We start from the raw sequence: 25,266 nt of genomic DNA on the forward strand, positions 1-25,266 counted from the left end.
GTCACCAATACTTTTTACTTGAAACAAAACTTAAAACATTTGGAAAGTTCCAGGGGACCGGGATTAAAGCTAATGTGCCAATTTTTAAAAAGGATAAATGGGATGACCTGGGTAACTATAGGCCAGTTAGCCTGATATTGATCTGGGGCAAAATCATGGAAAGACTGACCTGGGACACACTCAGTAAAGAAGTAAAAGATGGTAGCGCAATTAATGCTGATCAGCATCGTTTATGGAAAATATGCCAAACAAACTTGATATCGTTCCTTGATGAGAACAGAAGTTTGATTAAGGACGTCATCTGCTTATACTTCTGTAAGGCATTTCACTCAACCACATGCCATTCTGATTTCTTTAAGAGCAATATACAAAATCAGTGTAGCCAATATCAGTAAAAAAGTAATTACACTAGATAATCACCATCCAATAAGGTGTTTCTAGTGGGGTCCTGCTGGGATGTGTTCTTGGCCCAATGCTATTCAATATCCATATCAATGATCTGGAAGTAAATATAAAATTACTACTGCTAAAATTTGCAGAAGACACAAAACGTGATGGAATGGTAAATAATGATGAACACAAGTCAGTTACACAGATCAACCTGGATCTCTTGTTAAAATGTACTCATGTGAACAGTATGCACTTCAGTGCAGCCAAACAGAAGGTCCTACATCTTGGAGCAAAGAATGTAGATCACACTTAAATGATGGGAGATTTTATCCTGAAATGCACTGACACCGAAAAGGAATTATGGCTCATGGTAGATAACCATGAGCTCTCAGTGTGATACTGTAGCTAAAAGGGTAGAGATGTGATCCTTGGATGTATAAGTAGAGGGATGTCAAATACGGAGTTATTACTACGTCTGTATATGAAATTAGTGAGACCGTTACTAGAATTTTGTATCCAGTTCTGGTATTCACACTTCAAAACATTGAAAAATAGGAAGAGGTTCATAAAATTGCTACAAAATTTGATTTGAGGTATGAAAAATATGTCTTGTAGTGGCATAGGCAGAGTGCATGGTGATATGATGTGGTATAAAGATATTTATTGGCATTAATTTGAGATTACTTGCATAATGTTTTCAGTTTTACAAATCATGATTATTGAGCCAATTATAAACCAATGATAGTAATCATAATATTATTAATAAAGACCTTTTATACTACTACATACCACCATGTATTCTTTCTCTTTTTCTCCCTTTCTTGGTGTAGATATAAATGTATATGCTCTGATTTTCTGAACTGGGTAAGTGCAATTGCTTGCCTAATATCTGTGTTCAGTTTCCACACATGTGGGCACAAACACCTAATTTGGACACCCAATCACATTAACCATTTATTCATATTAGGATGAATTACAGTTTTGGAAATCAGGCTTTAAATATTTTAATGTTGACTTCTGTTGACTATGCATTTTTTATGAGCGTTTATTACTAAAAGACTGAAGCGCAGTATCCAGATCTTATCTTGGTGTCCATAAGCATTTCTAATATTCCTTTTTAGTCAGAAGCACTCCAGATCACTTAGAACTGCATTATTACTTTCCTTGTAGTTCTTTCTAGATAGTAGGGGTACTATTTAGGCTATGTTATGCCCATGCGCAAACATCAGAATTGTCCTAGGCAGTAATATTTTCCAGGCTTAACTTCATCATAATTTATTGTTTAGTGGGGGCTGACAATTTACCATACATATGACCACTTTGATGGGGAAATGAGAGGCAGGGCTAACTCATGATTTGCATGCCCCAGCTTTTTTGGGGGGAAGGGGGGGTTAAATTTATTTCTTATTCCCCAAAAGTTCTCTCCTTTCTCCTCCTAATATTACTGTTGAAAACTCCTACAGTGTGTTGTTATTATTGAGACTGTTTAGTGACACTACCTTTGGTGTCCATCCTCTTGTTCTACGCTGTGGCAGAATAGTAAGAGAGATCTGCATATCAACAGCACCAGAAAATTACCACGAGCTAATTTTTGACACACTCATTTGGAATCTTTACATATCTGAAAATTAGAAATTCTGCTGGTTTGGATGTTTTGAAGGCTCCTGTAATTCCAACAGGTCTTGAGCATGTAATTGCTGAAGTTAATGTAAAATAGGCATTGGCAAAAATAAGCATTGCATTATGATGTTTCCTTTTCCTTCCCTTGATTTGCTTCTCCCCCAAACAAAAACAACAATAAAAACTACGGAGTGTATATTTGGCAACTGCTTTTCCATGATGATTTAAGTTCCCTAATTAATGGGAGCATTAATACATGAACATTGAAGTACATGGATAGAAAATCATAGTATTTATAAGTTAACACTGCCTTCCAGATATGTTCTACCTGTGGCTTTGTGCTATTCTTGGATAAATTGGGCTGAAATAGCATGGGAAGTTTCCTGGATTTTGTGGCAGTACGATGTGGCTAACTAGAAATACTGTGACAATTTTTTTTTTAAATAGTGTTTTTATTAAATATGAAATAGAAAAATGCAATCAGTACAATAGGCCTTGTAGTTCAGTGTGACATATTTTTGTATTAACAGCAGATGACAACATTAGACAGGGATAGGTAGGGCTTTTGGGCGTGGTTTGGGGAGTGCAGGAAGTTTGGGATTATGAAATAAATACATTTAATAGTACAGTAGAAAGTGAGCCTGAGACATAAGGCCTTGTATCAGAAGCCCAGTGTGAGGCCTAAGGCCTGAACTAAAGTAGTGGTCAAGCTTTGTTGATATAAAGCAAAGAAGCAAAGTTAGCAGAAGTCAGACTCTGCCTGCTTGCAAGCTCACAGAACCTGGCAAGAACAGGGCCAGTATTGCAAAAACATACACGTTCCTAAGAAAGGCTAAGCACAGGACACTCATGCAAACACATTCCAGAAGGATGGTACCAGAACACCCCGATACCAACTATGGTAAAAACACCCCTCCACAAAATATAACAGGACCACGCTGACCTCTCTTAAAGATAAGGTCAGGATGACAGTATAATGGATAGAGATGTTTTGATCAAACCAACATGTAAAAGGTAATGGGGTGGTAACAACCCACGTCAGGGGGCAGTAACTAACTATGTCAGGGGGGCAAAACGTAACTTGTTTGTATTGGTGTATAAAAAAGAGTCTCAGAGGGAGTGTCTTTGGCCAGCCTAGAAGGGATGGAAAGTCCCACCATTCACTGAGTGTGTCCATTGTCATGGGCATACACGTGCTTGTGTAACTGTAGACATTGATCCGGGGAGCTAGGACTGTGCTTTGTCGACAATAAACCTGGCTGGGTGTCTTCATAGCTTAACTGATCTTGTGGTCATTGGGTGGTTCGCTTGAGGTCTGCTATGCTAGCAACCTGCGCAGAGCTGGGAAAGCATACAGAGGAAACACAAGCAGCCAAACATCTGACAACAAATAGATTGCTGTTTCTGGAGTGATACAATATCTTATAATGCTGACAGGTCAAATGTCAACTTTAGGTTTCAGACTTCACAACCTATTCAAATGAATGAGGCATAGCTCACCTCTCAAATATTTCAGGCCTTCTGCAGATTCAAGAAGGCAGCACTGCATAATTTTACATGTAGTTCACATTTTCAAGGGTTTATTTTCAAAAAAATAAAGCTAGAATTCTTTTTTTAAGTGGAAGGTTTGATTAGGAAGCACAGTTCTCCAGGATGGGCTGTGCAAAGGGTGGATTCCATTGCAAACTTTCACAAAATTGTGGAATAGATGAAACCCTGCATATATCATAATAATATAATGAATACAATATCTACAAAAAAAGTAAAACACCAAATGAAAATACCCTGTAACAGATCCTTTACAGCTTTTATTTTTAATCATGTTAATGATCTGTGGCCTAGAGAACAATTTACAGGGAGGGGTTAACTAGTTTTAATTAGATGTATTTAAAAGTAAGTGAAACTTCAGTCTTTTTAGAGTTGTAATTATAAAATGGTTCGTGCTGCTGGAATTGTACAGTCCATTTTTAAAACAAAGAAAATTAACCAAGGGAAAACCAAACTGATCTTAAAAATCAGATCTTCATGAAACTAGATAGTTTTGTCTTTTATAGCAGAATTGGCATTAATAAGAACAGAAAATGTTGCTATGTTCTTTATCAATATTTGATTAATTCGTTCAAATTGTTCTAGGATGGCCAAACTTCAAACAGCTCTATTTTTTGTAAAGATCTGTCAGCAATGATTATCCCAGATTAAAAACAAAAACAAAAACATCAAGCAAAAATTCCCCTATTGAAACTGCATTTGATTGTTCTTGTCAGCATGTAATACATTAAAAAAATCAAATAAAAGGAAAGCCTGAAGGTGCTGAGATAGCACATTCTGTACTACCACACAGATTTAATGGGCTCTAGGCTGACCTTTTGGAGATGGTGGACATTAAAAACATATTAGACAGTACTATGAATTACTTGGTAGGGTATTAGTTGCACTGTTCACATCTTTCCTCCACCACCAGATCTATATAGTGGTATTAACAATGGATACCGAGGCTATACTGGTATAGCCTACTAGTAGTTCCCATTAAGGCATTGTAGAAAAGTGAATGTAAATGTCATTCTTCCTAGATTATTCAGCACTAAATTGTACCAGTGTGGAGGTGGTGTGCTTGAGTGATATTATACTGAATTTTGAGATGTGGAAGATATGGCTTAGTTCTGGGTGCAGGGTGTGTCCTTTCAGGTCAATTATGGGTTAAAGATGGTTCTAAACAAAAAGGTCACATAATTCTGAGCAGCGTTTTCCACAATGAGGCAGGTGGATGCTTGATTCTGAAATGCCTGAGATTTAACTTCCTGCATGAATAAGGAAGGGAACAAAGAGAGAGAAAATCTTCAAATGATTTTAGAGCCTATTGCAAGGTAAAGAAATTACTGCTCCTGTAGTGCGTTTTGCCTAGGAGATGATTTACAAAACTGAAGATTAAAGATTATTATTACACCAAGTATATATGTCTTCATCTTGGGCTCTGGAGAGCCTGCCACACTGAGAAATAGCTAGTCCTCTTGGCAAGTGGTAGATGAAAGGGATTGTCTCTATGGAGTGCCTACCCACCAAAACAGATACAGTCATTGCTAAAGAATATAAATGAAACAGATGTGAGTGTTTACTGAGAAAGAGACTACAAACAAGAAAATAATAAAGCAAGGGACCAGGTAGATAGAAATAAATGCAATAGTGTATATGGCTATGAGAAAGTCACTTATGACTGGATGTCAGTTTGAAATCCTAGATTTAAAATACATACCAGCAATGGCTTCTTCTTCTTCAACACTTAGCCGAAAAGTTGGCCATAGCTATCATTCACCATTTGGTCCATTCCTGCACGGCTGCAAGGGCTTGACGGACCCATGTAATAGGGAGGTCTGGCTCTGGATCGCCTCCACCCTTCGGTTAGTGGAATTTTATCCTGGAAGTTACAAGCCACCCAGAGAACGGTGTTCACTGGAACGTCTTGTGGCATTCTCACGACATGTCCAAAAGCGTAAGGCACCATCTGCGGACAATGGCCCCAGTAAACTGTAGACCAGAGTGACCATAAACATCTGCATTACAAATGAAGTCATACCACCTTCCATGCCCAATTTAATATGTTGGTGTAGTGTCCATGTTTCACAGCCATACAACAGTACTGGGAGGATATAGCTCAAATAGATCCTGAACTTGGTTGTCATTCTGAGATGATGTTGGTTCCATATTCATTGTAAATTAACCATGGCAGATGCTGTGATGGCAATCTGATGGAGAACCTCCGTGTGAGAGTTGGAGGAACTGATGAGCATAGAACCCAAATAGCAAATGTGGAGACCGCTTCGACAGTTTCATTACTCAAAGAGATTGGAGTTGCGGGTGGACCCGGTCCTAGGTTTTGCAGCTTTGTCTTTGACCATGAAACGTGAAGGTCAACCTTAGACAACTCCTCATCCATTTGTGGGAGCGCCTCACAAAACCTGTTGGGGGTGTGTACTAGAAGAACAACGTCATCAGCGTAGTCAAAGTCTGAGAGCAAGAGATCACCGCTTGAACCATGATCCAAGAATGTAAAGATTCTGGAGGCACAGAATGTGAGCAAGTGGCAAGAGTTATCACTGAGTGTACCTGTACCATAATGACCAATGACCTGTTCAAACTTAGTTCGCAAGGAGACGGTAACTGCATTTAGGTTACCCACGATCACGAAATTATCATGTGAAGGGACTGTGCGCACTGGAGATTCCAATTGATCGTAGAAATGATCTCTTACTGAATCAACAGATTCTTCTGTTGGAGCATAGACTACTATGACAGCAAGGTAATCGTGCCGGAGTTTAAGACATGTAATAAGGAACCAGAAAGACCTGGGGGGGCCAGGTTATCAAGGAGGACTTGGCCTCACCTTGCAATATTAGTGCTACCCCCTGGGGCCACCAGAATACAGAAGTAAAGAATTTTCCACCTTGTGACCTCTATAATCTATCAGCCTTTCTTCAGTTAGACCTGCAATTGATATGCAAAGATGGTCCATTTCATGTGAGACAGTGACCTGATGGCCATGGCTGTGAAGAGTTGCAACATTCCAGGTTGCAGTTTTGATGGACTGGTGGAGATCCCAGATACGATTGGATACATTGTCACCGCATACTGCAGACATCAGAGGACGCGCATCCCTAGGGGGGCTTTGGCACAAGCCTGTCATATTTAAACCGAGGAAAGATGTCACCAGCAAGGCATCTACAGCTGAGAGTAGGGCAAGGGTTTAACCCTGGTGCTGAATGCTAAGTTATTCATGGTCAAAAGCAGGGATCGGCAACCTTTGGCACACGGCCCATCAGGGTAATCCGCTGGTGGGCCATGAGACATTTTGTTTACGTTGACCATCCGCAGGCATGCCCCCCTGCAGCTCCCAGTGGCCGCGGTTCACTGTTGCCGTCCAATGGGAGCTGTGGGAAGTGGCGCGGGCCACAGGGACATGCTGGCCGCCGCTTCCCACAACTCCCATCGGATGGGAACGGTGAACCGCGGCCACTGGGAGCTGCAGGGGACTATGCCTGCAGGTGGTCAACATAAACAAAATGTCTCGTGGCCCACCAGCAGATTACCCTGATGGGCCACATGCTGAAGGTTGCCGACCCCTGGTCAAAAGCAAGAGCAAATGATTGTCCCAAAAAATACCTTGTCCCTCTGAAATGAGATGGAGGCACAGTATCACAACCCTTTTCCTAGTCTACCGGTACTGGCTTCACACTACGTGACCCGAGCCATTGAGTCTTTCTCAGAGACTTCCTTCACCTTGAATACCTAGGTGCAGCTGCTGCCCTGCATCTTTGCTGCCTGTGTTAGCCATCATTTTCAGGGTTCTTGTTGGACCTGTCCACCTCGCATAATGCCCAAGGTGTTATTTCGGACAAGCCTTCATAGCTGATGGCATAGCTCCAATGAGTGATCCCCTACTTCAGAAGTTACACCCCTCCACCACGATGAGGCACAGGTCAGACTCGGGGGCAATGGCTAAAGTCTGGGAATTCCACCTGACACAGTTTCCAGAGGCAGATGTATTTATGCAGAACCTAATTACAGACACCTTGGGTTTAGCCATTAAAGCAGAATTTCCTCATGTAGAACCTAACAAATAACCGACAGTAAATCGAGATGACAAACCAGGCAACCACAGGACTGCAGACTGGTGAAAGAAAGAGAATAGAGCTTAGAACACACATGGATTCAGAGCTGATGGTTTGTCTTAATTTACAGTGGAGAGAAACAAGACTTCTTTTACTGGCCTCTTTGCATTCCCACTCTTGGGGTGTGCTGATGGTTTAAGTTTCCCCATCAGAGAATTTCAAGAATGTTAACGTGTAGAGGTCATCTCAAAGAAGTCTGGTTATAGGTGAGTAAACTTCATTTCTTCTTCGGTTCACTTCTTCACATTCCCACTCTTGCGATGTGTGGATGGTGCAATTTAGACCATTAGTATATCACAAGAGTTTGAATGTACAGAGGTCATCTTGAAGAACTCCAGCTACAGTGAACAACTTTCATATTGCATGTATCCATATAATTTAAGAATTTTTGCATAAAGTATAGCATGATGGAGCTTTATGGTGAATTCTGTTAAAGGCAACATTAAGAAATCATGTGGGGTTTGTTTGTTTGTTTTTTCATTCTTACTTGAGAATTATCACTGCATGCAAATCAGTGAAATCAAACTTGTGACTTGCAGCAATGTAAACCTCCATCTTGCAAAGACAGAGCAGTATCTATTAAGCTCGTTATTGCAAAGACAAGTCAATTAAATTATTATCAGCACTAATTCGCACTTCCACAAGCTGTTAAATTCTTTACCTACAGCCCAGTGGCATTCAAAGATGTGCATAATACTATCCTGCCTTTGGAAACCTCAGAGAAACTACTTCCAGTCTAATCCCGATAACTGAAGTATCACCGGCAAGTATAAAGGAAAGCAAACACATCTGTGCTAATGACTTTGAAATATATTTGCTCCATATGGCTAAATGATTGTTACATGCAGTTACTATTACCACTGAATTCCAATAATTATATGGTTCAGACACCCTGGTAGTTCTTGTTTGCCTCTCATTGCTTTAAGACAAAATAGTGATTTAAATCTCCATTACCACCTACTGTGTCAATATATGATTTAAAAAAAAAAATCCAAGTATTGTTCCTCTGATAATCGATTCTTAGTTTATTTCTCTATCCCTTGTCCTTTTTTTCCCCCTCAAGGAAGAAAATCTATAAAAATGAATAAATCATATTTTGATTCCAGTATAAAATGTCAGCCCCATATAAGATTGCTCTTGTCCAGTATACAATTACAGTTTATTACTTGAATTCATGATTGGCTTGTGGTTCATTTCTCATGTAAGTGACTTTCATTCCATGAATTAGTTTGCGTTTGTGTCTGATTGCACCAGGATAGCAATCTGTTTTATATCTACCATTTGCTAGTCAGCTGATACACTGGATAACAGCGCTTTGTAAAAAATGTAAAGTGAATGACTATCTGCACTGAAATTCAAACACAGCTTGTGAAGCATAATCTAAACTCCCAAGGATGAGTTTGCTGTTTACTTTGCTTTTTAAGATCTGTGATTAATAATAATAATTAATTAATAAAGGTAGCAGCAGTGATGAAGAGAAAGTAATCACCTTGAGAAATGAGAACTTTCTCACAGTTATTAACTGCATGACCATATACAATAGTCAATTCCTTAATGAATGGAATAAGTGTGACCACAATATAGTTGCTGTGCACTAGGGCCCCAATCTTGCATCATTCAAATCCATGCTCTTACTGTCTTACTTGGGGAATGTGGGTAGAGGCCCCTTCTCCAGGGTCCCTCCTCCTTTTCTTCCTTCCCACACAGAATGCACATGGGCATTGTGAATGGGTGGGAACTAGGGCTGGGGCTTCCAGTGAACTCCCCATCCCCTCTGCATTTAAGCATTCCTGGATGATGAGAGATGCTCCCCCAATCCACCCACACATTTTGCCCTATAAGTGGGGTGGCTGTCAGAGCTGTGTTTCCAGCTTGCTGTTACCTGTTGGGGTCAGGAAGGATTTTTTTCTCCCTGAGGAATATAGGCAAGTTGTCCAGTGAGTGTTTCACCTTCCTCGCAGCATCTTGTGGGCCCGGTAGATGGGGGTGATAAGTATTAGGATAGTACTCCCTCCCATCGCCAAAATAATAAGAGGGGAAGTAATAAATAGAAATCATTATTTTCACAACTTGTGGCCAGTGTGCAGTCAGAGGCTACAGGGTCACAGCTTCAAGGGTAGACCGGAGTCCATGATCCAGGAGGAACTGGTGGATCCAGTTAGCCTGCGGGTCAAGGGAAAGTCTTAAGTGTTCTCAGAATTAGCTTCCTCTTGTCCATAGCCTCCTCATTATTGTAACTGTCAGTAATGCTACCTTAATGGCTACAGCATTTACATAATCGTCCTTTAAAAATAAAACCCAAACTTCCCTGCATGCTGTTGTTTACATTTTAAATAATTTTACATTTGGCATACAATAGTTAGATTATAGATTAAGTTGTAGATGAATATTATGATGAATGCGCTAAATGAGTTGGTTCTGGTGTGAGTACTGGTGACTAAAGAGTGTTAGCTGACACATAATAGCCTCCCTGCCCACTCCGCTTTATTCATGTTTTTTTGTGATTAAATAGCAAAGTTAATCTTTCAGACTTCCTAATGTGCCATCCTTTTGTATAAAGATTCACTTTTATTATACAACACAATGTGACTTGGCATAATGAGTGCATCACAGATTGGTAACCTTCCTTATTAAAATGTCATGCATATTTGAATAACCAGTCATCTGTATGTATTATGCATAGTAACAACTATTATCCGCATAATGTAAAAGCATCACTGATTCTGGCTTGCAAAGCGTGCATGTGTGCACGCGCACACACACACACACCTTCCCCACAGCCCATACACACACTTGGTGCCCTGAGAGCACACAGAGAACTTTCTTTGGTCTACTTTGAGTGTGCTTGTAGGATGTACTAATATTTTCTTTGTATGCCTGTAAGCCACAATTAGTAGCATAACTGTATTATGTGTAGTTTGTATAGCCCTCAGTCCCATCAAACTGGACTGCTGATGAACCGTACCAGATGGAAACTCACATACATGTGGTTGCATTTGTAACCTCGGTAAACCTTATTTCAGCTAAAAAACAAAACAAAAACAAAAAAAACCCCAACCACCTGCCCTTTGATGGTACTTGGTAATAGAAATCCTGAAGTGTCATGCTTATTGTGCTTGTTTGCATGTCATTATCCAGAATACTCTTCAAATTTAGAGCAGTTTCAGAAAAGCTCTGATGTTTGTGCCATGGGAACAAACTTAAAAGGACGTAAAGTTCAGTGACAAATTAGACTTTGGGGTAATTAGAAGATTGACTTATCAGAAATGTGACTTTAATTTTTGCTCCTATTAAAGTTTCCTTTGTGAACTCTTGCATTAAATACACAGTGTTTCTCATTTAACTCTTGGAAGACTCTCTCCTTTCATATGTCAGTGAACAGATTGCTGGTACTTACCATTTCCCCCCCCCCATTTACAGCACCCTGTGGAGGAAACTTGACAGGCTCATCAGGTTTTATTCTTTCACCAAACTTTCCTCATCCCTATCCACATAGTAGAGACTGTGACTGGAGTATCGCTGTTAATAACGACTATGTTATATCATTAGCATTTATCAGGTAAGCTGTTATTTGGCCATATCTTTTTTTAAATCATGTTTACATCATTACCACTGGTGGCTGCTCAGAGTTCAATAGGGTAAAAGCTGAAAATACCTAGTGCACATTAAGTAACCATCAAGACTATCAATAATTGTTACCTTTGTCAGCAGTCTCTGCAGAGACACCAAGGACTGAATAAGCATAGAGACTTGAACACACACAGGGCTCAATCCTGCAAGGTGCTGAACATGCCTGTGAGATGCAGAGGGCCCTTAACTGCCACTAACCAAACTAGAAGTAGAAGATGCTCAGCATCTTACAGGATCAGGCCTACAGAGAGATTCTTTCCATGACAAGGTCGGGAAGACAGAGTAAGCTAATTTGCGGGGCTCTCCCCTATCTGAAAGGAAGGACTTTTTTGACCAGAGGTCTGTCAGTTCAGCACCTTTCATAGGAGATGTGCACATGAGATTAAAGCAAAACATTAAAAGTAGTATTTGGATCCAGTTTTATTAGCCCACATTGTTACATAAAAATGTGGCTCGTGTGAGTAATATTTTCCTGGATATTAAATGCTGTTTGTTAAACCCCTCTATCATAATGCAGTACTTAATACTGTTTCAGAGAATTCACAAAGAGAATGTTGCTGTCTGCATGGTATTATAACCATAAAGCAAAACCAGACACTTTTTGTGGAGAAGTATTCATTTGAAGTTGATGTTTGTTGTTGTTGTTATTATTATTATTGTAATTCCCAAAGACCCCAGTTGGGTTTGAGGCCCCATTGTACTAGGAATTTTACAAACATAAGAGACAAATCTTTCCCTGATTTTTGGTCATATTATAAAATTTATTGCCTAGTGATTTTTTTAATGTTTGCTTTCGTCTGAACTGTTGCTCACCAATTACTTATTACTCAATAGCAAAATATGCACATTAAATAGATACTTTTAAGATATCAGTTAGAACTTTTACTATGTCATGGATAAGCTTTTTACTGTACTTTATGTTCAGAAGTCTCAGTGAGTCATTTGATTTTATAGATTCATAGATTCCAAGGCCAGAAGGGCCATTGTTACCACCTAGTCCCACCTTCTGTGTAACACAGGCCATAGAACTTCCCCAACCACCTTCACAAAAAGAGATGTTCAAAACTCACCCAAACAGTAGAAAGAGGAAGAGAAGGTTGAGTATCAGACCATTCCAGCCATGCTGATTGTAGCCAGACTGCCACTAACCCCCTGGTATTATTACTATTGAGTGTTTTTTGCCGCTACTTAGAAACAGTGTTGGTAAGCACTCAGTTGAGCTGATTAGAGTTAGGATATCACGCAAAGCATATTCTACCTAACATTTCTTTTCTTTTTAATGTTTTATAGTTTCAGTATAGAACCAAATTATGACTTCCTCTATATCTACGATGGGCCAGACAGCAATAGTCCACTAATTGGGAGTTTTCAAGATAGCAAGTTGCCAGAGAGGATAGAGAGCAGCTCAAACAACATGCACTTGGCTTTTCGGAGTGATGGATCTGTTAGCTTTACTGGTTTCCATTTGGAGTATAAAGGTAAATGCAACAGGTGTTCTTTTTTTTTTCTTTTTTCTTTTTTTTTGGTTGGTTGGTTTTTGTTGTTCATTCGTTTTATATTCTATGTATCACAAATATGAACAAAATTTGATACAAAATGTTTTGTCTTATGAATATACAGAATTACACTAAAATGTGCAATTTGAGGTCTGAGTGTAAAATTGGTTTGTACAAATTATTTATTTCTCTCATTCTGGGAATGATTATATATATACAGACACTTTAAGGTGTAATCTATCTGCAGCTGGATTTAATTGTAAATGTTCAGTATGCTATTTTAAAACCACATTTTAAGACATTAGTTTACAAAATAAAAAACAAAATGTTACAGTAACAATATTTAATTTGACAGTGCCTAATACACATGTAATAGTTTTTTTTTCTAGCATAAATGTAATAAGAACCTCTGGCATATTAGCACATCAGAGTCCTGTAAGGTATGCTGATGAGATGCAATAGATGCTGAAAGCTTTAAAAGTGTTAAGTCTGTTAGGTCAGTGATCTAAGAACAAAAAAGAAGTCTTGAAATAGACTTTTACATGATGGTCCATATTAGATCTGTCTGAATTTGGTCTAAACACCATAGACTATAAAGTAGATCCTTGCATATTTATCATAGGCAGTATCAGTTTCAAAGGATTGTCACTGCCTTGTTAGGCGAAATAATGCTAACTGTAAAAAGTTCCTGAATATGTACTTACACAGTAGAGAACAGTGAGTCCCAATGGATATGAATCATGCTGCCAGTGTATTTTAAGCTCATTGGGCCACTTCTTCAGATAGCTGTAGTATAAAAAAGAGAGGGTTCCAGTTGTTCCAGTTCCAGTTAGTTGGGTTGGTCCTGCTTTGAGCAGGGGGTTCAAGTAAATGACCTCCTGAGGTCTCTTCCAACCCTAATCTTCTTTGATTCTCTGAAATGTGTGTCACATTGTCAAACCCCATAGAAGCCCTCCTCTACAAGGATTTGGTTCCATGAGACTGGCTCGGCCTACTGGAGGACTGTTCTCTAGGGCATCATCTCCCGATCAGCTATGGAGTAGTTTTCACAATAAATTCATGGTAAATCCAAAAGCAATAATTTTCATTAATTTCCCCATGTCAAGTTCTCTTCATACTCCCCATGCCTGGAGATTCATCAGGTTGCTGTGTTTGGATCCCAACACTAAATCCATGTGTTTTTAGCTTCCCTTTCGTCTGGATAGACTACAGGCACTCTCTTTTGTTTTGGACTGCAAGCATACTCCCTGGGCAAACACTATTGTTCGGTACCGCTTTTGGAAGTGGGACCCTACAATCCAGCTGCCCAGGTCCCAAGATTAGTGCTGATCTAAGTTTCCTCTAAGCTGCCCTGCTGCGTGACTGGGCAGCTGCCTATTAAGCCCCGCGCACGGGCTCAAGGCTGTGGTGGGGAGAGATGCCTCTCCTACAGCACGTACCTGCCTTGGCAGGGAGAGGTGCCCCTCCCTGCTGGCCAAATCACGGACCTGCCGTGGCGGGGAGAGGCGCTCCTCCCCGCCGGCCTCAGCGTGGACCTACCGCGGCGGGGAGAGGAGGACCTCCTCGGCAGCCCCAGGGTGGACTTGCCCCAGACTTGCTGCAGCTGGGGGAGAAGAGCCCAGGGAGAGGCACACCTCCCCACTATCCCCAGCGCAGACCTGCCCCGGACTTGCTGCAGCCGGGGGAGAGGAGCCCCTCCCTCAGCCCGGTACATGCCCGCCGGAGCTGCCGGGGAAACGAGCCCCACCCTTGTCACAGCTCAGTCCTGTCGGAGCTACCGCGGTTGGGGAGAGGCACCTCTCACCCACCCCCAAGCTGCTGCGGCGAGAGAGGGCTTGTGGCTGAGGGATGTGCTGGCTGCTGCTTCCCGCAGCCCCCATTGGCCTGGAACAGCGAACCGCAGCCAGTGGGAACTGCAGTCGGTCGAACCTGCGGACACTGCAGGTAAACAAACAGTCTCGGCCTCTCAGCGGATTTCCCTGACAGTCCGAGTGCCAAAGGTTGCCGATCCCTTCTCTAAATGTTTAATCTCAGTAAGCTCTTGGACTCATTGATATCTACTCTCAGTGAATTCCAAAGGTTAATTAATTAATATACTTGAGGCAAGTGTAGAGAAAAGGACCCTTATTCAAAATCAATTTGCCTTCTCAATAATTTCAAAATACCTTCTTTTTTACATCTATCTATCAAAAATGTATTTGTATAAGTTTTTCTTCTGAGATCACCCAAGCCTTCCCTGCCCGACCTGCCTTTGAGCCAAAATCTTGTGTTAGCAATGTCTGTTGTGATGGGATTGATTATGAAGTCTTGGATTCCACGTTATGACTTCACAAAAAAAGGATAAGCTTTCCTTGGATGGCTGAAAGGACAATATGTCTCATACCTAATTATCCTTTGATAATTTTGGAAGATAAATAGCAAGTGTATTGAAAACAGCCCAGGAACCAGGGCCGGTTCCAGGCACCGGCCCAGCAAGCAGGTGCTTGGGGCAGCCAATGGGAATTCCCGCTGAATTCCCGCCGAATAAGAAAGCGGCGCGGTGGAGCTGCCACTGGAGTGCCGCCGATCGCAATTGCGATCGTGGCTTTTTTTTTTTTTTTCCGCCGCTTGGGGCAGCAAAAACCCTGGAGCCGGTCCTGCCAGGAACAGAAGGATGTATGTTAAAAGTTTCCAGTCAGTGCAAGGTATATGGACTCTTGGGTCTTTGTAAGGCTAATTCATTGGTCTGTTCCTTCTCCCAAATAAAGTATGAAAGACCCTCACTGAAGGGTACAATCTCCCTTTGACATTACACAGGGTACAATCTGGACTGTTAGACAGCTGCATCCCCTCAGTTCTCCAACCGGGAATGCCTTTTACACTGCTTCGCTGTGAGAACAACCACTTCTGGCCTGCTCACACCCAGCCTTCAGCATGTAAATTACCCTCAGATATACTGCAAGAGTGCCTCAGCCAGCCAGATTGCCATCCTTGAATTATACAGCAGAGTGACACCAGCAAATTCCCAGACTTTCCCCCAGAAATGTGCATCTTGTACTGCCCAGTACCATCCTGGACAATACAAGCTCATATAAATTACATCATTTCATTAATAGAAAATTATATACACAAACATTGTTGTCTCAAATTTAGTTCCCCAACACTTCAGTCCAAACACACTGGCTTAGATAAAACAATAAAACAAGTTTATTAATTGCAGAAAGATAGATTTTAAATGATTGCAAGTAATGAGGCATAAAAGTCAGAATTGGTTACAAATAAAAGGTGAAACACAAACCAATACCCAACTTAACAAGCTAAGTGAATTAAAAGCAAAATGTCTCTATCGCCAAATGCTTTTGCAGACTTACTGGTTGGATGCTTTTAAACTAGGACCCTTCCCCCACTTCAATGCTCCTTTCCTTGTTCTTTCTCTACATAGGCAATTATGATAGATTGTCACTCTTGGGTTTGTGCTTCTAATGTGAGGCCAGGTGGGGAACTCGTATAGCTCAAAGTACAGAGCAGTGGCTTCAGGGGTGGGGGTTGTTAATCCAGGCCAGCTCTGTATTAGGGCTTGTCTTCACAGCAACAGTTAGCTTGAAGTACTCCACTCAAGTCACTGCACTCGAGCTAGAGTAGACTAACTCGAGTGGAATTACTCGAGTAGAGTAACTCAGGTGTGGCTGCTCAGAGAGTTTGAGTGAGAGCAGCCTTGCTGTGAAACAATGCTCAGACTATACAGAGTGATTTAATTAGCAGCACAGAGAGATTGGATTAACAGCTGGTGAGTTGTGTTTAATTTGAGCTGCTGCCTGTAAATGCATCTCCACTGGATTACTAGATCAAGTGTAGTAGCATTTGAGTTTCATCCCTCATGCCCTCAAGGGGCCAACTATCTTGCATTTAAAGCAATACTTATTTAAGATGGGCATTTCTGTGTGTGGATGGGAATATGGATTGGGGCAACACTCAAGCTAATGCTGCAGTGAAGAAAAGACTTCAGAACCTGAGTGCCTTAGTACCAGGTCCTTTGTGACCACATTTGGTTTGTAAACTGGTCTTCATCCATGGTAAGTGCCATGTTTATTAGTGCTGCATCAAGAACTTGAGTGTCATGACTCCACTGGCATCAAGGAGATTTGGTTCTCCCTCAAAACCCTTGCACCTGCAGTTTCTTTTATTTTTGTTTGTTTTTTGGTCTCCCACATTCCCTCCTTTCTCCTTCAGAATGGAGAAGCAGCCTGGTGGATTTGAGAAGTGCTCAGAGTACAGTTGCAGTTTGTTCATAAGGGAGAGACATGACTTTAATATCCTGATCTGTGGAGCACACCATGACTGCTTTGTCTTTGAAATTTGCTCACGGATATCACAATAAGCTGAACAAAGTGCCTGAAAATTCTCTTTACTTCTGATATTGCTTCCCATACGTTGGATGCAAAAAGTCCTAAAAGGTCTTGAAAGTATCTTTTGCCTTGGGCTATCCAATATAGAGAGTTCTCAGTTCAGCACTGAGACTCTACCAGCAACATCCATGTATGCATTGGTCTCCAAGCTGCATTTCAACTGCCTCAAGGCATCCAGTGAGACCTGACATGTCAGTGTTAACACACCACATCTAATAATTGCTGTCTTTAGTTTTGTCCCACCATCCACACAGTGCTTAATGCAGACCTTAGGCCATTTGTGTGATCAGGGAGGGATTCAATATTTGGACAGACGAAGCAATAGGAATTATTGATCAGCCCATCATCTGCATTGTTTTGATAGTGAATCAGAATACAGAACACACGGTTCCTGAGGGTATAGAAGCTGAGTAGACTGATGTCTCTAAGTTTGTGTCCACAGTCTGACCTGCTCAGAAAGGTATACTACATATTTAAGTGGAAGAGGTTTCTGATATGTTGTGAAAGCCCTTGCAGATCCGTTTACTTTGTATTCACTGTTTGACTACCTTGGTCATATGTAAGAATCTGATTTACAGACATCTTACAAGTTCATTCAACCGCTATTTCAGATTTCTATGAGTAAGATGAGGATGCTGCATGTTTCAGGTTTTATTTTTAAATATACTTATTAAGAAGATACATCTTAGCTTTATTTTTATGGCAACATCTTTAGTGCTTAGTCAACATGCATGGGAATCTATCACAGCTGTATCTTTGGAGAAGAGAAAATTGCATAACTGTAATTGCTGCTCACTGAAGATATATGATGTGACTGATCACTACTCTCCCAGACACCTCCCTTCAGTGTTGAGTGTTCTGTAACTGAAGCTTTTGACATAGCATCCACCTTATTTTCTCTTCCTCTCTAATTTGTTATATAGTATCCATATCCAGACATCTCCCACATATGCAAAAGACTTCTTTCTTTCTTTCTTTAGTAGGGAGGGCTGGACTTTTTCTTTCATGATGTTATTGTGGGAAATTAAGTTGATTTACGTTATGGTTTTATTGCATATTTCTTTGAAGATTTTTGTGGTCATCCTATTCTGTACCAGAAGTGCATTACAGATTTGTGGACCTGTCTCAGAGTTACCTCTAATTCATACACAGAAGCTTCATGATGTCTCTAGTTGTAACAGAGAGGACATGATTAGGATGAGGCAGTCCTGCAGGTAAACTGTGGACCTTTGAAAATGAGGGCCAATGTCTTAAATTTAATCTGAAGTGGAGCACTGGGATGATTTGATGTTTTATTGAAATGTCAGTAAATTGTACCTTCTCTCTGTTCATTTCCCATCAGAAACAGATTTCAAGATATTTGTGTTGTATACGTTTTGCCCTTGATAATCAGTTTTCTCCTCCACTCCCATTCATTCACTGATGTTACACTGTACTTTCCGAGACATCACAGTTCATAACTCTGGAGAGAATTATGATGCCACAAACACTGGAATGCAGCATCCAAAAATAAATCTGCTTGAATGGATACTATCTATGCTTATGTGATCCCAACTTTCCTTCCTGGGTTTATTTGGGAGCAGGCAATACTCACCTGTGTGCCAGGGTGCCTGTCAAATGTAAAGGAGATCCTGAGTATCCCAGTGGTGATGGTGGATATGTGGGAATCCTCTATCCACCCCTCTGCTGCAGTCCTTTTACTTATAAGGAAAATTAATCTTAGGCCAGGTCTACACCCAGCCGCTAGTTCGGCGGCTGGGAATCAAAGTTCTGGGTTCGATTTATCGCGTCTGGTCTGGACGCGATAAATCGATCCCGGAAGCGCTCGCCGTCGACTGCGGTACTCCAGCTCGGCGAGAGGAGTACCGCGGAGTCGACGGGGAGCCTGCCTGCCGCGTGTGGACCGCGTCTGAACCGTGGTAAGTTCGAACTAAGGTATGTCGACTTCAGCTACGTTATTCACGTAGCTGAAGTTGCGTACCTTAGTTCGAATTTGGGGGGTAGTGTAGACCAGGCCTTAGTGGTGCATCTACATTGCTGGGCCTGGTACAAACACACTGACAGGCCTTGGGAGCCTCCAGAAATAAACCTGAGCTACTCCATGCAATGGGTCTAACCCAGAAATACCAGTTATAAACTCAATACTGTTAACACTTCGTTACTAGGGCGGTCGATTAATAGCAATTAGCTCACGCAATTAACTAAAAAAAATTAATCGCAATTTAAAAAAATTAATCACAGCTTTAATCACACTGTTAAACAATAGAATACTAATTTAAATGTATTTAATATTTTTGGATGATTTTCTACATTTTCAAATATATTGATTTCAGTTACAACACAGAATACAAAGTATACAGTGCTCACTTTATATTATTGTTTTTTATTACAAAGGTTTGCATTGTAAAAATGATAAAATAAATAATCTTTTTCAATTCACCTAATACAAGTTCTGTAGTACATTCTCTTTATCATGAAAACTGCACTCAAAAACAAAACAATGTAAAACTTTGGAGCGTACAGGTTCACTCAATCCTACTTCTTGTTCAGCCAGTCACTAAAACAAACAAGTTTATTTACATATACGGGAGATAATGCTGCCCGCTTCTTATGTACAATGTCACCTGAAAGTGAGAACTGGCGTTCGCATGGCACTTTTCTTGCTGGCATTGCAAGGTATTTACATGGCAGATATGCTAAACATTTGTATGCCCCTTCATGCTTCGGAGGACATGCATTCATTCTGATGATGCTCGTTAAAAAAATGTGTGAATTAAATTTGTGACTGAACTCCTTCAGGGAAAATTGTATGTCTCCTGCTCTGTTTTACTCACATTCTGCCATATATTTCATGCTGTAGCAGTCTTGGATGATGATCCAGCACATGTTGTTCTAAGAATACTTTCACTGCAGATTTGACAAAATGCAAAGAAGTTACCAATGTGAAATTTCTAAAGATGCAGCACTCGACCCGAAGTTTAAGAATCTGAAGTGCCTTCCAAAGTCTAAGAGGGACGAGGTATGGAGCATGCTTTTAGAAGTCTTAAAAGAGCAACACTGCGATGTGGAAACTACAGAACCTGAACCACCAAAAAAAGAAAATTAACCTTCTGCTGGTGGCATCTGTCTCAGATGCTGAAAATGAACATGCGTCGGTGCGCACTGCTTTGGATCGTTATCGAGGAGAACCCGTCATCAGCATGGACACATGTCCTCTGGAATGGTGGTTGAAGCATTAAGGGACATATGAATCTTTAGAGCATCTGGCACATAAATATCTTGTGATGCCGGCTACAACAGTGCCATGTGAACGCCTGTTCTGACTTTCAGATGATATTATAAACAAGAAGTCGGCAGCATTATCTCCTGCAAATGTGAACACACTTGTTTGTCCGAGCGATTGGCTGAACAAGAAGTAGGACTGAGTTGACTTATAGGCTCTATAGTTTTACATTGTCTTGTTTTTGAATGCAGTTATTTTTGTACATAATTCTACATTTGTAAGTGAAACTTTCATGATAAAAAAAGAGTGCACTGCAGTATTTGTAATGGGGGAATTGAAAAATACTATTTCTTTTGTTTTTTACAGTGCAAATATTTGTAATAAAAAATAAATATAAAGTGAGCACTCTACACTTTGTATTCTGTGTTATAATTGAAATCAATATATTGGAAAGATGCGGAAAAACATCCAGAATATTTAATGAATTTCCATTAGTATTCTATTGTTTAACAGTGCAATTAAAACTGCAATGAATCACGATTATTTTTTTAAAATCGTGATTAATTGTAGAAAACATAAAAAATTAATAAATGGTATTCTATTATTGTTTAGCAGCACGATTAATCACAATTATTTTTTTAATCGCTTGATATCCCTAATCTTTATTTAACAATTTAGAAAAAAAAAAACAGGATATAATAGATTGAGATTAATTAAAATGTCACAACCCCTTCAAGTCAGCAGGGGGTGCTTACATCAATTAATAAATGAAGTTTACAGTAGTAAATGAAACGTAACCAATGTACATTTACACCAGCATCAGCTACCCCACCTCTGAGTGTGCACTCCTCTGAATTTCAAAGTTCTAGACAATTGCTTGTGTGGGCGCGCTTGGAGACACTGAAGCTGGGGACATCACTCGGTTGGTCCGGTAAAGTAATCCAGCCAAGTCAACGAAGGGCAGAGTGATTCTAACTGTGGATTCACAACCGTTCTGAAGACGGGCGTTGCTATAACCAGAGGTCTATAATCTTGGATCCTGGTTAGACAAGACCACTTTTCAGCCACAAGGAAACCACTTAAAGTCTTTTCATCACCCCCTTTTCCTTGAAAGCACTTTCCTAAATAAACAAACAAAAGAAGAGTTGTGGTTACTCACACTGCTTTCACTGCATCCCAAACTCAGTCAGTTCTCGCCATAGCAACAGTCTTTGCCCGGGCTCTGATGAAGCTCAATAATAGCTTCCTTGACTCCCGACTTGGTCAAAGCCCCAGCAGTTTCTCAGCAGCAGCTACTAGCTTTCTAGCAGGAGCTTAGCTCCACAAAGCAGTCTCTTCCATCCCCTGATCATGGGACCGATAACACAGTCTCAGCACCCAAGTCAGAATAGGGGACCACAGCAGCAGGCTCGTGCCCTGCTTGAACAGAGCTCAGACAAGACTCCCTACAGCTCAGCAGCTACTCTTTTTTAACTTTATTTTTTAAGTCCTCACAAAATGGAGCCCATTGAAACCGAGGCAGGGAAGTCTGTCTCTTCCCCAAAGTATCATGGGATTTGTAGTCTTCAAGGCTGGATCACAGCACCTGGGATCTTCCTGAGTGGAACACCCCCAATTAAGTTCAGAGGTCCCTTTCATGGAGATGCCTACACTTAAATATAACTGTACAATTGTTATTGTATCTAACAGTTGTTATCTTACTGATTTTCATATGGGAAGCATCAACACTGCAAATAAAGTGTGTGAGTTCTGATAAAATGTTTGGAAAAAGAATGAGGTTTCAACAGCTCTCTTTACCATCGAAATGGACATAACACTCTAATGACAAATATGAAGTTTAAATAATGAAAAAGACATTCCATGTTTCTTTATTCTGATGCAGATGTACCTGAACATTATAGAATATGAGTATTTTATTTCTCTCCTCTTGCTAGTTCTCATATTAAATGAGGGAGTGAAATATGCAATTCTTATAATCTAGTGAGGTGTCTTCTATTTGATCAGCTAGCTATGGTAATGCTCTTAAGCCAATCTCCCCCATACAACCACAAAAATATATATGTATGACTTGCTACTTGTGTCATTTTCTGATATCATATACTATTTGTTTAATGAAATTAAATTGCAAATATTTCCTTTTTTTTTTTTGCATTTACTTTCTTCCTGTTTGATATTGCTTCTGGAATTGAAAAATGTTGAGCTGCTGTTTGCTTGGAGTGTGTTACCTTCTTGATGGCTCTTTGGCATAAATATTATTTATATTACAGAAAGAAGGCAGAAACAACAACAGGACCATGTGTATGTGTTAAGATGGGTTTGAATATTTTAAAATGAGAAGTTATACATAAGAAATACATTTGATAAATACAGTATCAGGAATCTTTTCATAATGAGACCTCCAATGCATTTAAAAAGGGAAAACTTTTATAATATTAAAAAATGGTATTGTAGATACAAATTTGCTGTTCATTTTGAACAAATCTGAAATGCTAATCATTTCTGTGCACTTTATTTGATTATAAAGTACGTAGTAACTAATTTTTCAGTTCTGAGTTTTCAATCAATATAATTTTAAAAACAAACAACCACTCATGTTTGCCTAATTACCCATGGGACACTGTGCAGGCCTCCTACTTGACTACATTACTGCTGATGGGATTGACAATCCACCAACAGAAAAGAGTGGTTGTTCTGTAGAGATAACTCTACATATAGAGAGTAGTCAGAGGTGAAAGTAACTTAAATTACTTACCGGTACACAGGGTGCTGTGGGGGTGGCTCTGGCCCCCCAGAAGTGTTGGGGTCTTGGGTGGAAGGGGCGGGGCCTCTGGTGGAAGAGGCGAGGCTGGGGCCAAAATCCCCCAGCTAGCCCTTCAGCGCTGCCTGGCCTGTGCCACCCGGGGCTTCGGCGGCGATTTAAAGGTCCTGGGAGCCCCGGGCCCTTTAAATCGCCGCCAGAGCCGTGGGGGCTGGGAGCCCAGGGCCCTTTTAAATCGCTGGGCCCCAGGGCAGTTGACCCTTTTGCCCTACCTCCTCCCCCATCAGCAGCCCTGCCGGTATGGTTGGCACTTTCTTGACAGTATGCCGGACCAGACCAGACCAGCTTACTTTCACCTCTGGGAGTAGTTCTTGGTCATTATAGAGTACAGTGTCTAGTCCTCTTAAATTGACGGGAAGATCAATGAGATACAGAACATATGAAGTATGAATTGAGGAATTTAAAAGGAAGAAAATGTTAGGCTCCTATGAGCTTTGAGGGGACCTAAAAGAACCGCAGGAATAATCTATCAAACATTTCCTTGTGTACGCAAAATTGACTTTGCATTTGCTTTCTTTTTGTAGCAAAACTACGTGAGTCCTGCTTTGATCCTGGGAATGTAATGAATGGCACAAGACTTGGAATGGATTATAAACTGGGATCAACAGTCACATATTACTGTGATGCAGGTTATGTTCTTCAAGGGTATTCTACACTTACCTGTATTATGGGAGATGATGGAAGACCTGGGTGGAACAGAGCACTACCCAGCTGTCATGGTAAGAGCTGTATTTTCTACAGTTATTTCATGACTTGCAAGAGACACAAAAGTGAAATATAAACATAATATTAATATTATATAGTGATTTTAATAAACCTTTTTATATATTTTCCCCTTTAGGATGTTTACCCTTTTCTTCAGGGTACCATAAGCAATACTGTATGAAAGAGTAAATATAATATCCATTGACAAAAGTTTAGAAATGTGGGGATTTTATTAATTCACTTAGTGCTACTAGATTAATACAGTAGCAAATAATTACTACTGACGATAGTCAGTGGTACTATGCAGGGTGGTAAACATTTGTGTTATTGAGCTCATCAGTCTTTGACAAATGTATGGTAGAATAGAATATTATGTACACACAATGATGTTTGCTTAAATAGATCATCAATTTATACTCTTAATTTTAATAGTACTTAAAATATTAGTTCTTAGGATACTCAGTGCATTATTGCTCCACTTTTTGTTTATATTGTATAATTTAACATATTTTATGTGAAGTTTCTAGGAAAATTTAATCTAAAAAATTGAAAATACATTATGGGCAGTACTCTCTTGACTATCATGTGCATATGTGTTTGCAGGATTAGGCTTTAAATATGAGGTCCACTTTACCAGTATGCTGCTAACTCTCCATAACAATTGATAGACACTTCAAAGCAAGCCAGTATAGCTTTGACATGTCCTTCACCATTGGACCCCAAATCTGTGTCTCCTTCTGGTGTTACTTAAATTTTAATTAAATAGATTATTTACATTAAAATGCTAAATTATTAAATTGAAGTTGTGGAAAATATAGTTTATATTACATAAAGGAAAATGAAATATCCATGACATAAGCTTCCCAGGCTGTTAGATTTGTAGTGTCTCATTTTGAATCTTCTTGCTGCAGGGCTGCCCAGAGGGGGGGGGGGGGCAAGTGGGGCAATTTGCCCCAGACCCCGGGCCCCGCAGGGGCCCCCACAAGAGTTTTTCGGGGCCCCTGGAGTGGGGTCCTTCACTCGCTCCGGGGCCCCCGGAAAACTCTCGTGGCGCCCGGGCCCCCGGAGCTTCTTCCACTCCGGGTCTTCGGCGGCACTTCAGCGGCGGGGGGTCCTTCTGCTCCGGACCCGCCGCCGAAGTGCCCTGAAGACCCGCGGTGGGGGGTCCTTCCACCCCGGGACCCGCCGCCGAAGCGCCAGGTCTTCAGCGGCCCCTGCCGCCGAAGACCCCAGGCCCCCTGAATCCTCTGGGTGGCCCTGTCTTGTAGACATTGTGCTAAATTCAGAACTGATGTAAGGAGGTATGAATCCATTGGATTTCACACTAAGTCTTGCA

At 40.7% G+C, this 25,266-nt stretch overlaps 1 protein-coding gene across 3 annotated transcripts in view; it reads left to right on the forward strand.

Moving 5' to 3' along the window:
- Positions 1-25,266, forward strand: part of CSMD3 (CUB and Sushi multiple domains 3) — a 1,171,353-nt gene that overhangs the window by 863,122 nt on the left and 282,965 nt on the right. For all 3 annotated transcript variants that reach the window (XM_065399724.1, XM_065399725.1, XM_065399726.1), the window contains 3 exons: positions 11,094-11,232; positions 12,594-12,781; positions 23,750-23,944. In XM_065399724.1, coding sequence (XP_065255796.1) covers positions 11,094-11,232; positions 12,594-12,781; positions 23,750-23,944 — 522 coding nt within the window. The remainder of the gene's footprint in view (positions 1-11,093; positions 11,233-12,593; positions 12,782-23,749; positions 23,945-25,266) is intronic.

The sequence above is a fragment of the Emys orbicularis genome, chromosome 2 (genome assembly GCF_028017835.1).
Source record: "Emys orbicularis isolate rEmyOrb1 chromosome 2, rEmyOrb1.hap1, whole genome shotgun sequence".
Classification (NCBI taxonomy): domain Eukaryota; kingdom Metazoa; phylum Chordata; order Testudines; family Emydidae; genus Emys; species Emys orbicularis.